This window comes from Mugil cephalus, chromosome 1, assembly GCF_022458985.1.
Source record: "Mugil cephalus isolate CIBA_MC_2020 chromosome 1, CIBA_Mcephalus_1.1, whole genome shotgun sequence".
Lineage (NCBI taxonomy): Eukaryota > Metazoa > Chordata > Actinopteri > Mugiliformes > Mugilidae > Mugil > Mugil cephalus.
Genome location: NC_061770.1, coordinates 51,976,647 through 51,990,144, shown reverse-complemented (window position 1 = coordinate 51,990,144; position 13,498 = coordinate 51,976,647). Strand labels below are relative to the sequence as shown.

At 43.8% G+C, this 13,498-nt stretch overlaps 1 protein-coding gene across 1 annotated transcript in view; it reads right to left on the bottom strand.

Annotated features, from left to right (window-relative positions):
- Positions 1–12,392, bottom strand: part of LOC125014578 (cytochrome P450 26B1) — a 32,443-nt gene extending 20,051 nt beyond the window's left edge. The window contains exons 1-2 of the mRNA XM_047595767.1: positions 11,550–12,392; positions 11,175–11,450 (exon numbers count right to left, since the gene is read on the bottom strand). Coding sequence (XP_047451723.1) covers positions 11,175–11,378 — 204 coding nt within the window. The 5' untranslated portion in view covers positions 11,379–11,450; positions 11,550–12,392. The remainder of the gene's footprint in view (positions 1–11,174; positions 11,451–11,549) is intronic.
- Positions 12,393–13,498: the final 1,106 nt, after the last annotated feature.

The following is a 13,498-nucleotide window of genomic DNA, read 5'->3' as shown; positions in this document are numbered from 1 at the left end:
TTTCCTCTCTGTTGATCAGTCTGGGTACAAACTGTTGACCTGAGCTGTTTTCACAGCTCCTGTACACTTCCTCTTTTTACTTTGGCGCGGGCGCGCACGCGCACGCACACACACACACACACACACACACACGCACACACACACACACACACACACACACACACACACACACACACAACAGGTCGCCGGCTGGCCTCTAGAGCCCTCAGGGTGTGAGTGTGTGTGTTAGAGTGGGGTTGTTTTCCAAGCTACATTTTGCTGCCACATGGATGTAGAGTGGTTTAGTATGTCTGCCTGGCAGGCCTGCTGACACACACACACACACACAGTCCAATTCAAAGGGAGTTCCTCGGGCAGCCAGACAAGGCTCCCTTTCACACTTTGAGATACAGCACCAGATTGGGCTGATTGTGTACTTTTGCTGGTGTGTGTTTGAGTGTAATATGTGCGTATTTTTTCAGCCAACTTGTCTTTCCATTTCTCTCGTACATGCTGGCAGATACTGAAAGTTTTCATCTGTCGTGTCCCCTGCAAAAGAACTGTAAGAAAATAGTACGTAAAACGAAGTGAGTGCCAGGGGTGTGGTTTGGATGACATTTAGTTTAAAAGGTGAGAAGTGTACACCCCATTCTGTCTCCCCAAATCTGGCAAAGCGCGCACACACAGAAAGCATGGAAAGTTGTGATGTAACGATGCCACACCTCACTTGAAGGAGAGCACATAACCAGGACTGCATTGCTCACACCGGGTCGCAGACATCGCCGCGGAGACGCAGGCGTCACAGCCTCGCTTTCCCTCCAAACTTCATCGAGGTGAGGGAGCGCTCGCTGTAAACACTAGCTCCTTTCTCGCAAAAAAAAAAAAAAAAAACAGAAACCAAAATTGCTGCCACAACATTACGGCTGATTTTACCACTGCAGTCACAGGCAACAAACTCTGATGTGAGCTAAAAACCATAAAGAGGGTTTTCTTAATGATGGCGGACATAAAGTTGCCTGGTAGCAAGGAGAATACAAAGCTGGCTGTGGAGGCACAAAACATGGCGTGAGGCTTTTTTTTGCCGATCTGTGCAGTCAGGGGCTCGGGTTGTGAAAGGTACTTGAGTCTCAGAGTGTAGGTTACCATTGTATTATTAATACTATCATATTTACTTTTTTTTAGGCGCTGCATTGTCTGTAAAATGGATGTTTTATGAGTCAGCTTGTAATAATGTAATCACGACAAAATGTTGAGAAATGAACATTTCTCTTTGCAAAAAAACAAATTACTGCTACATCAATAAGCGTGTTTGGGATTTAAAATAGATATTTTTTTATTTACAGCAAAGATTCTCTATCCTACAGAGAATTCTCTATTATCTATAGGATTTCACAAATAAATAAATAAATAAAATCACAAGTAATGCATTTAAAACAAAATGGTGCCAGCGTATGCATCATGCAACAGAAATAGAGTGATCTAATTGCATTATTTACGCGGGCTTTCGGTGCAGTGTTCAGTGAGACTTTCGGGCAGAAACGAGTCTGAATGAAGCTCGTAGTTAACAAATGAACAGTACATGTCCTTTGTAAATATACGTGTCAGCAGATAAAACTCTTTCACCATTAAATGTTGATTTTAAAAAAAATGTAGATAATTTGAAACATGAATAAAATGGCCTCGCAACTTCCAGTAATCTCTCAGCGTTCACTTCAGAGTTTTAAATCTTTCTTTTAACAAATTATAAACCAGCATTATACACCACCCGTATCGCCGTCCTTCCTCTTATATTAGGCTGTCTTTCTTGACGTTTTTAAAGACATTCTCCTTTTGCAAACACTTTCCGTCTGCCTTGTCCAAAGCTCCCCCGTTCACTTGGAGTTAAGAATAAAATCGGCGCTGAGATCAGCGGCCATCATACCAGACCCTGATGTGCGGTTAGAAGAAGGTTAGAATCAAGGTTCTGTCGAGGTTAAAGGTTTTGTTCACAGCACTTGTGTGCGTCTCCACAATCTAGATGGGGTTGTTCTTTTAACCGTCACTTCTGCAGAGTTCCAGAGATTTATTAAATATTTTACAAGAACCTCAATAAAGCAGGACGATTTTCCACAAACACGCATCGACTCAAAATTTCTCACGAACGGCCTGTTTCTCTTGTTCGCTCTCTTTTTCTGCAAACACACACTTGTCTGACGTACACACTGTCCCAGGGAAGCTAGCTTGTGCCCCGGCCGTGCTAAAAATACTCTCGTCAGTTCTGTTGGGGTTGGCCTGGGGGCGAACCTGGGCCCGGGCTTATAAATGTCCTCTTTGTAGTGCAGTGGAAATGTCCAACAAATGAGTCTTTTATTAGGGCAAGACAAAAAACACAGCTAATTATGTTTACTCAGATCAACCCACACACTCACACATTGTAACTGTGGGGGATAGTGTGTGTGTGTGTGTGTGTGTGTGTGTGTGTGTGTGTGTGTGTGTGTGTGTGGGGAGAATAAGTTTATATTAAGTGAACTTATAAAATCGAAATATTAGAGAGATGTTTATAGGGAGCTGAGAGGAGACAGCATCAGGTACCTATGGGGAAGCAGATACATCCTCCCTCTCACTCTTTATACTGTTGCTATAACATGAGCCACTGCTATTCTGAAAAAGTAAAGGTAATGAAGGTTTGAGAGCAAAAGGAAAAGCAGAGGTGATGCAAAGATAAAAGCGTACTGAAGTTAATCAGTTCAAAGATTTTTTTTTCTAGAGGGGTTGATTCTAATGAAAGCGCAAAGTCACGTACGTAGAATTCAGCTTGTATTGACGTTATAAGTGTGTAAGCTCATGGTTGCATAGTAGCTTCTGGAGTTAAACAGTTGCTCTATGAGTCAGAACCGCAGTCTAAAAATCTAAAAATGACTCGAGATTTAGCAGGTCTTCTTCACGAGTCAATTGACAGCTTTTTTAAAATGTGCTTTTGACTGACAGAAATAAAATGTATTTGTTGTTTCTCTCTCGTTGCGGATGCGAAGGTGTCGTGAACGGCGGCGTGTTGACTTTTAGTCGGCAGAAGACAAAGGCGTTCTTTACTGGCCTGGTGCAATGTCCACAATGACGCAGATGCGTCCGATTCAATCTTGAATAACAGGAAGTGCAGTAAAAATATGATGTACAACTAAGAATCAAAATTGAAGTAGATCTGGTCAGAAAAAGAAAAGCAATTACAGAAACTAAACCTGCATCATAAGAAAATCCAAAAGAGATTAAGACGTCAATTAAAAACTATCCAAAAATTCAAAGATGGCACCAGAATTTGTGAAACCAAAACAAAAAGGGAATCTTCATCTAAAATAAAGGTAAAAAAAATGAAAAGTGAGGAGGCTGAAACCAAGAGAGAAAGGAAATGAGGTCAAAGGCTTTGAGGGAATTCCTCCTCTCTTTTGAGCAGTCAATCATTCAGCTGCTGCCAGAGATACCAAGGAAGCAGTGTGTGTGCGTTTTCATGTGCCTGTGTGTGCGATTGTGCGTTTGAATGGTGCAATAGCTCCTCGACTTGACAATGAACCCCCGTCCCTTTGCGGTCACGCCACCACATCAGAGAGACACAGGGAGGAGGAGAAATGAGTGAGCGGGACTGAGAGGAAGGAAAGAAGAAGTAAGGAGGCTAAAGGGAAAAGAAGGGAAGAGAAGGAGAATGGGAGGAGGAGGAGGAGGAGAAGGAGGAGAAGGAGGAGAGGTAAGGAATGGGAGGGGGAGAGAAAGGGGAAAGTGTGAACGAGCACAGACGGAGAGGGAGAGAAAGCGAGTGCAGAGCGTGGCAGGGGAGGCGGAGAGATGGGATGGGTGCTTGTTTGAAAAAAAAAGACGGATTAGCAAAAAAGGGCTACGGATAGTTCAGCCAAAAAACAAGGAGAATAGAGAGAAAGATGGAGAGAGAGAGAGAGATGGAGAAAGAGAGAGAGAGAGGGTTGGCCCCTGACCCGCGGACATTATAGAAAGGGAGATTATGGTTGTTCAAAACTCTCTAAGCACTAAGCCCAGGACCCCAGCTAATGCCCTGACATGCACACACACACAGACACACACACGCACACACACTACAAGTGAATCCAGACGCCGCACAATTTGAAATGACACAACTTTAAATCTACTTCTTGTCACATGTTGTATTTTTCTGCCTTAAACCCAACACTGAGTTGATCCAGCAAATATCTAAATGTTATTTATGTGGACTTTCACTCCTGGCAGTACCTCATTTCTTCTGTGACCCCATGTTTGTTACCATTAGCATGTGCTCACTTGTTCAGATCGCCCTGCCATGTGGATTCATTGGCCACTAAAAGTAGCCCATAACAAGTACTCCCTCTTCTTGTTTGAGAATGAAAACTGTGACGTTATAAATGCATTTTATTTATTTTTTCCTAAAAAACAATGAAGTCTGGTGTGGTCTCTTTGCTGGCAATAAGCTTTATCGTTTACATGCACAGAGTTTGTAACCAGTAAAAAACTGTCAGTCACACGCTCTTACACACACTCATTGAGAAGGAGAGATTAACACTGAACTCTATGCTCAGCCCAGGACAAGAGTGGAAGCAGGGAGCAGTGTGTTCTCGGGGTGAAGGAAGGGGCACCGGAGGCTGCTGCCAGTACCTCCTGCTAATCCGTACAAGAGGAGGAGGAGGATGAAGGGCAAGATAGCAAGGATGGATGGATGGATGGATTGAGAAAGAAAGGAGATGAGGAGTGGTAGTTATACCTCATGAAAGTACGTTGCACTTCTTTTTGCAGTCGCTGGATTCCTTACTGACAAAGCTATGTTCAGGTCGACCTAAATTGAAATCAGTGTTGTTCGATAGAGCAATACGGGAAGATAAAAAGATACAAGCACCTGAAAAGGAGAAAGGATAGGAGAGACGCCGAAGAAACAGAAGAAGGTAGCGAAACCGATGTGGAGGGAAGAAGTGCGAGATAAGGGAAAGGTTTTATCTAAGCGACTCCACGACGTCGGGACGAAATAATGAAGAGGACACAAGAGATCCACAATGACAAAAGATAGAAAAAAAAAGCTAAAATGGAATGCAGACAGGTTAAAACAACATTTCATATGTTCCTCAATAAATAAAGATTTTTAAAAATGGGGGCAAACGTTGAATACCGGAAAAGACAAAGAGACGCTTGAAAACAGGTTAGCGGCTTGTGAGAAGAAGAGTCCTCGGAGGTTCAAGGGTCCTGCCTTGAATGTTAACACTTTTACACCACACACACACACACATGAAGGGCTGCCCCGTGTGCCCGCTCAATGAACTATGTATCTCTCACCCAGCAAACGCACACCTCCAGTGCCAGTTCCCTGCCACACTCAAAAGAAACAGAAAGAACGGGTCGGCATAGGTTTACAATCTTGAGTTCAATTCTGTGCATGTGTGGCGCTTTGATTGTGTGCCTTGCGTGCATCATCGAACTCTATATGTGCGCCTGCTGCGTGTTATATGACTCTATAGTCTTTCTATATACCGCGTGTGTGTGTGTTAGTGCACGTGCCTCTGCGCTGTGTAACCACAACTACGCAGCACACAGCGGGCTGGACCACAGTAATGGAACCTACTATAGATGAAGCCACCATTGCCTCACAATCCCCCCTCTGTCTGAGCTGGTTAAAGGCACAATCCGGCAAAAAGCAAAGATCTCACATGCTCTGGAAACCAAAGGAGCTGTAAGGCGATTGGCTGGATGGATTCTCTGCTTTATGGTGGGTCATATTGAAGAAAAACTTAAGCTTACTGAACTCCATGTCATTATTATTTGGAACCGTTATCATGAAATAAAAAGCCTGATGGTGATATTCTCAAATTCAGCATACGCTTCCCCACTCACAATTTTTTTTTTTTTTTTTTTTTTGTGGTGGAAAGGAAGTTTGGTCTTAAATCTCTCTGTTGGTAACTGATTATGCCCCAGCAAATATCTATACGGCCAATCAAATTCTTTTGGGTGGAGCTTTAATATAGAGATGGACTCGAGAGTAACAGTGTCTGCAAAGGTATTCATTTTTCTCTCAGTTGAAACAGCCCCAACAATGAAATCCAAATGATTTTTAACAGACTTGTATTCTGGTAAGAACTGAGAGTAGTAGTCAAAATATGTGTCATGCCAAGAATTTACTAATTTTGGTGTAAGATCTATGAAGAGGCTTTTCTGGCATAAAGATAATAAAAGTACTTATTTTGGGGACAGTGCAGCACAGTGTGTAGTATAAAATGTATATAATAAATATAATGAATGCATTTGTGTATTAGCCTCAGGTAGTTGTCATTACATTTGACCAAGTATAAAAGTCAGACGGAAACTATCACTGATAACACTCTCTTCACAGAAATCTGTGTGTGTAGTGTAGGAGGGGTATTTCTCTCTGGCGCATTCACAGACTGACATAAGCAGGCTGTACAGTTTCTGTGCCATGTGTTCATTTCCTCTGATCTGACCCAGATTCAGTGCAGTCTCTCTCTCTCTCTCTCCCACTCTCTCTCTCTCTCTCTCTCTGTGTGTGTGTGTGTGTGTGTGTATGTGTGCGTGTGTGTGTGTGTGTGCGTGTGTGTGTGTGTTAGCCTAAGAGAAACTGTACCCAGAACATCAGCTAGGTTTCCCTTGTTGGTTCAGCATCAGCCAACATCCATTCTGTCCAACTAGAAACACCACGCTACTGTCAGCTCTGAGTGGCAGATAGGTGGATTCATTTAAGTATATCATTGCCCACAAGTCTGAGAACAAGGTCTAAGTGAAACTATTTCATGTTTTTTAACTTACATTTTAGCTAAAACGTGCATTTCAGTGTGTTTTGAACTTTGGCGACCCCAAGTGGCAGTAGAATATAACTGCTGTTTAAAAATTGACACTGAAGCGAAAAGGTGCTGCATTCTTTCAGATATTTTGTGTACGTGAATGTCTTGAAGACATTTCAAATCCTATGCTTTTTTCTTTGTGTAAACAAATATACAAGTATGCAATCAAATGTAAAATTTGTTAGCAAAACATGTCAATAACTTCAAATTCGTTTTTTTAATTGGTTAATTGTTGCCACTAAAACATTTGCATGAATCAGAAAAAATCATTTCATTCATTGCATTTCATACATTTTGTTAAGAAAAATAATGCGTTTAAATTTCATATAATTTATTCGTGTGTGCAGCTTTAATGGACGACTGTGTCTGCAGATATAAATAGATTATTTGCACGTTAACGTCGGTATGTACAAAAACCTGCAGCATATTCTGTGCATGTGTGTGTCTCTGCTCGGTAGCTCTCCTGCTTGGCACCCGCCCCTCAGAAAGCTCCTAGCTCCTAATGAGAGCAGACAGCTCTTTGGCAGAGTGACTATAAAACTATTTCTAAGTGCAGATCGTTTTAAAACTGGTCTGTCACAGAAATGTGCAGCCGCTGCGTAGGTCGAGGTAAAAATATACTCTACGCGCACATTTGGATACTGAGTGTTTTATGTAGGTTAAAGGACAGAGAGTTGAAAAAAAGAATGAAAGACGATGCGAATGAGGAAAATAAACTTGCACTGGTCGATTTGTATCCAAAGAAATTTGATGCACGGACCTCAGGACATATTCCTACAATTACTGCTCTCACAGGAATGTTTTCAACTACAAATGCTCTCAAAAGAGCAGCACTAACCAGCAGAGAGACACAGTTAGAGACAAAGTGGTGAAACATACATTGATCAGCCACAACTTTAAAACCACTGACAGGAGAAGTAAATAACATTGACCATCTTGTGACAATACAATGTTCTGCTGGGAAACTTTTGGACATTGGTGTGGATGTTAGTTACACAGCTACCACCCATCTAAACCAGACCAGACCCCCCCCCCCCACCCCATAGAAACGATATCCCTTGATGGCAGCAGACATCCCCAGCAGGATGCAGCCTGAGACCCACACACAAAAATGCCTTAGGAACAACTCAAAAAACATTAAGAACAACACAAAGTGTTGACCTGGCCTCCGATATCACTAGATCCCAAACTGATCAAGTATCTGATGGATGATCAACAGAGGTCCCCACTAACAACACACTGTTGCCAGACACCACAGGTCCCTCAGAAGGCCCATGACCATTCTCTGAAGAGAATATCAGGAAAATGGTTGAAATGATACGCCTGACTGCCGTATGTGCGCATACAGTAGCTAAAGCCAGGAGATGGTAGAGACCTGGTATGGATATTCTCCAGACGGTACACGACTTTGAAGGAATGTTGTTAAAAAATGTATCACTGAATAAGTAGTAGGGGTTTAGGTATACACATATTGAACTGAACAGTCAGACTCACAGTTTCTAAGACAAAAAGAAATGCCTTATCGATTCCAAAATCGCCAACCTGAAAGTTTCATTGATCTGGTGCCCCCTCTGGCGCCCCCTCTGGGGGCAACACAGCTTTAGACAACTAAAAACACTTCAAGGTTTAAAGCATAGATCCTTCATGATACCTACTCAACGGAAAAAAAAGACTGAGATACTAAACAATGATGTAACCACACAATCAGTATTCAAGATAAAAAAAAAAAAAAACAACAACAACAAAAACAAACAAACAAAAAAACACAGTCTGACTGTCTGAGCATTTCCAAAATTACCAATTTGAAAATCAGAGACCAGGTTCCCCCTCTGGTGAGACACATACACAACTGTAACACTTGTTTTTCTAACGAAAAAGCTTGAACGCTTCTATGATTTGGCGCCCCCTCTGATGGGATGCAGCCATAACTGCAACTAAAGAAGATTAGCTTGGACCTTTAAGTGTTTTTAGACAACTACAAACACTCTAAGAGGTAAAGATGTTTTAAGCTAACTACTTTGCGTAAACATAGTGCAGCTGTGTATCTGATTAATACAATAATGATAAATATATGATGAGTCCTTTATTGATCCCTCATGGGGATGGTCTTTCTCTGCACTTGAACCATCTGCTCATTCACACAGTGCAGACACTACTGTGGTGTGTCAGAGCAGTGGGCAGCCACTTGTTCAGTGTACGTGATTCATCAGTTTGTTGATGAATCATGTAGCCTGCTGAATCTATCTGGAACCAATGTAAATCTTAAATATGGTATTACTCAGGAAAAACAAATGTTTTCTAGACTTTTGGGACATCTGTGTCTGTTCTGAGGCTGTACTTGACATGGCAATTTAGATTCCTTCACCAAATACTCTCAATCAAGACCTCTTTGATCTGAAACCCCAACACCTGTCAGGTCATCTGAGTGTATGTCATCCCATAGTACAACCAGAGGTCTTTCACATGGACTCTTGTGAGCAGTAGAGCAGCAGACACCAGCTGAGACCAGCGTCTGGGCCAGAAGGGCACCAGATCTGCATCTGTCTGCCTCACTTTCCCATAGTGCAGATAAAGATCAGACAGCAGCCCAGCATCTCTGTCTCGTTGTCTTTATCACGCCAACGCTTTAACAGCATTTATGAGGCATATCACTGACTACATTAACCTACACCTCAGGACAGGGTCAAGCTCTCAGATTTAAGCACCTGAATAGAAGCATGGGCAGCCGTCTCTGAATTATCCTCTACTTGTGCGGACGCTTGGTATAAAGACACTCTCAGCCTTTTCTGTTTCCCTGTGTGACTGACATGCTCCCCTCCTCTCCATAAACTTGGCCGTGGTCCTCGGCTGCATTCCGGGAATGCGTCTCGCTCGGTGTCAGATGTAACAGTGAGGAGCACCGTGAGTTCAAGCCCCGCACGCGGCTAACTTGCCTGCGCTCGTCTCTCGCCTCCCACCCCCACCTCTCTCTCTCTTTCTCTCACACACACTCTCACACTCACTCTTTTCATCTGCTTATTAGCGGGACTCCCTTGCAAATTGGCTGGGTCAAGCTACAAACCACAGGTGACAAAATTCTACTTTTTGCGTGCATTTCACATTATTTCGCAAACATCCAGATCATATATAAAATCTGAGCCAAATAACCACCGGATGTGCGTTACAAACGTTTAGCTACTTACGTTTTAAAGCGTGCAGCACATTACCGATGAACGGCCTATATTTATCTCAAAACTCCTCTGGGTGTAGTAAAAGCTCATCCAAGTTCCATCTTTCCTGCAGTTTCACGCAGTCGACCAATCAGCTGGTTCGCAGAAAGGCTTGTGAGTTGGACGAATACTAGAACATGCAGCCTGCTGGGAAACTTCAGATGCAGCCCAAAGTCAGGAAACTGGATCTCAAAAATAAGTGAAACGGTTCCACGTCTTCAAGAAACTCTACTCTAAGTCCGGTTGCCTTTTTAAACGCCTTTTTAATTACCATGACCTGGATGACTGAAGACCTTCAGACACCAAACACCATGTAACCCGTTTCACACAACTTCTCTTTCTTGCCCCCCACTCCCCATAAAACAAATAAAGAAATAAAACGATTACCAACGCCTTTCCAGATTCATATTTTATATTTAGACATACAATTTGAATTTGAAGGTTTAAAGGAAAAGTCAATCATTTCCACCGTATCAGAATCACATGTGATCGATCGACTGTCACTGCGGTTCAGCTTGACTGAAACAGGGGAACGTCGCGCCGTGGCTAGCTGACGCGACGCGCTCATGTCTAAGATAATAATGACAGGAAAACGATCTGATCGCCCAGTGGAGCCACTGGAAGAGAGTGAGAGAGATACCGCGGGGATGTAAATTCAATCATGATGGTCTGGCTTTGATCGTCTGCGCCGTCCACGTTTACGCGCGGACAGGAGTCCCGTGTGAATCACGGGCGCGCAAGAGGAGGATAATCGGCTCAAACTACAGATACTTATTTTTTCAAAACAGTGTGATAAATAACTTCTTTTTTTTTTAGTTTGATCGGAGCGCATCGTGTCATGACAGATAGCTTTAGTAACACGGTACAAATTAGAATTTTGGGTGAGTTTGCTTGAGTAAATATTGAATCAGAAGGTTTAAAGGAATAGGAACTCAAACACCAGAACGGAGTGAAGTTGAGCTGGTCTTGAATTTACTCAAAAGCGACAAATAAAAGGAATGTGTGTCTTAAACAAAATTGAAAATGATAAGACTGATTTAATTACACACGGATAAATTCCTATATCCACGCGCAGACGCCGGGACCCGCGCTGACCCAGGCTACTAGTCTCGCTACACCAAACCCTCCCTCCTCTCCTGTCCCTCCCTCCCCACTCCGAGTGCGCGCTTACCTGCAGGAGCCAGTGGCAGGTCTCGCCGATGAAAGGGAAGCCCATGGATCCTTTGGGCATGGGCAGCTTGCAGTTTTTATCCCGCGTCGCGGTCCATCTGAGCTGCCACAGCTGCTGGGAGACGGCGAGGAGCAGGGCCATTGACACCAGGCAGGCGGCCAGGGTGGCAAGAGCGGAGACGAGGTCGAAACTGTCGAACAGCATGGTGATGGAGAGGGCGACGGTCTCTCAGGAACGCAGGACGAGTTTCAAAAACTTGTGAAACTGTATATTTGCCTGTGTGTAGATATTACCCAGATATAGTATGAAAGGTGGAGTTCAGTTTTTTTTTTTTTTTTTTTTTTTGCGTAAAAAGCGTAGCGCTCCTTTACGCACCTCAATGCGCTCTTCAAGTGACAAGAAGCGGCTGTGGTCTGAGAATGAATGAACTATGTAGAGAGCGGGGGTTTCCTTTCAGACAGTGTCTTTCTCTTTCTTAAAACTGTCACAAAGTGGCGTGTCTGCCTCAAAAGTGCAAATTAATGTCGACTGAGTGGAAGAGATGCTACAGGTGAGCTCTGCTGCCACACTCCCCGTGTCTTCAATATCAGCTTCAGTAAATCATCAAAACTCACTCGGTTTCAATGATTTAAACGTTTAAGACAGGAATAACAGCTGGCTGGGGATTGTCCTGGTGTTTGAAATTTCATTTTTAGTCTCGTTTGTGGGTCACTGACTTAAAATGAAGTTAAAAAACAGAAGTCAGAAACTTCACGTTAAGCAAAAATCACAAGGTGACACGTTTATGTCAAACGCTGGGACACGCTGGAAAAGAGTGAAGCCGAGCCCTGGAACTAACAAGGGCTTTACTTTTTAAACCTTCTGGATGGAAATATTTGGTGTAGGGGGAAAAAATGAACGAAAACTCTTCCAGGAATCGCGTCTCTGTCAACTACCAAAAAAGGAAACTAGAAAGCCTCTTAAAAAGCACGAGGAAAATAAAGACTTAAGATCCGTGTTGGAATGGATAGGTGCGCAGGAGATGCTCTGGAGCCACCGTCCTCTTTCTCCTTCTCTTACTCTCTGTCGTCCACTCTCTTCTCTGTATACCTTTCTGTTTCTGAGCGCTCCCCCTTCTCTCCCTCTCTCTCTCTCTCTCTCTCTCTCTCTCTCCCTCTCCTGCTGGCTGCCTATACAAGTCACCCTCAGTGCGCGCGCGTGTGTGTGTGTGTGCGTAAGGAGTTTGTGTGCGTGAAGCCAGAGGCACCAATGAGTGTTTATATAGAGCAGAGGCAACTGGAAGGCGAATAGGCGGCCAAGGGCTCCCGTCGCCCCCCTCAACCCCACCCCACCTCACTCCAGCGCCGGCTACAGAGGCAGAGAGACTCCCCTCCCCTCTTCAGTACTCCTCCTCTTCCTCTCCCCTTCCTCCCGCCATCCCTCCCCTCCCCTCTGCTCCACCTCTTTCAGCTCCTGGTGAAACCCCCCTTCCCGTACTCCTCTTCCTCCTCCTCCTCCTCCTCCTCCTCCTCCTCCCCTTCCCCTCCCTCTCGCTCCTCCAAGAAGGAGGGGTGCTGTAAAGTGAGCGGCAAGCGGTGAGTCTGGAGCGTGCTGGAGCTGGCAAAGAGCCAGAGAGAGAGAAACAGAGGGAGAGGGAGGGAGCTCGCAGTTACTTTTATGGCTTCTGTCTCCGTGCGGGACGTGCGCACTCTTGAACTAGTCACCTGCAGACGTCTGCGCGCGCACCAGAATTGATGTAACCTCATTTTTAGCGACTACTCTGAGTATGCACTCCAAATCTTTCACAGATTCCATCGCAGTTTTCCAAAAACAAGTATGTTATTGTAGTAAAATAACTCCGGTTCACTTCGAAATGCGCTTTTACGCACAGAGTTTGGTTCGTGTTGGCTGGCTCCTGCAGATCACTGTCTTCGTGTTTCATGTCACGCACGTTCGCGCTGCATCAAGGGACCCCTGACAGAAACTTTCTTCGTAAACGGATGAAATCTGCACCCATAGAGAGATTTGATTTGTAAATCATTTGTAAATGATGTGATGTATAACTCTTCAACGGGTAACTCATTTGCAGATCATTACGTTAGTCACCATGCACAACGGAGCCGTTAGTGGTCTTGCTCATGAGCACTTCAGCGTAGTCACACATGAGTCTTTCTTTCTTCCTTTGATGTAAGAAAGCAAGTAAGGCGAGTTATGCTACTTTCTTTCTTTCCCACATTTAAACTCTTAAGTCATTCATCCTTAGAAATCCCGTGTCCTTGTGTACATCAGTCAGTCCAGATCATCGCACATCTTTCCAGTCACGCTCCTCTGTCTTTTAATAAAAC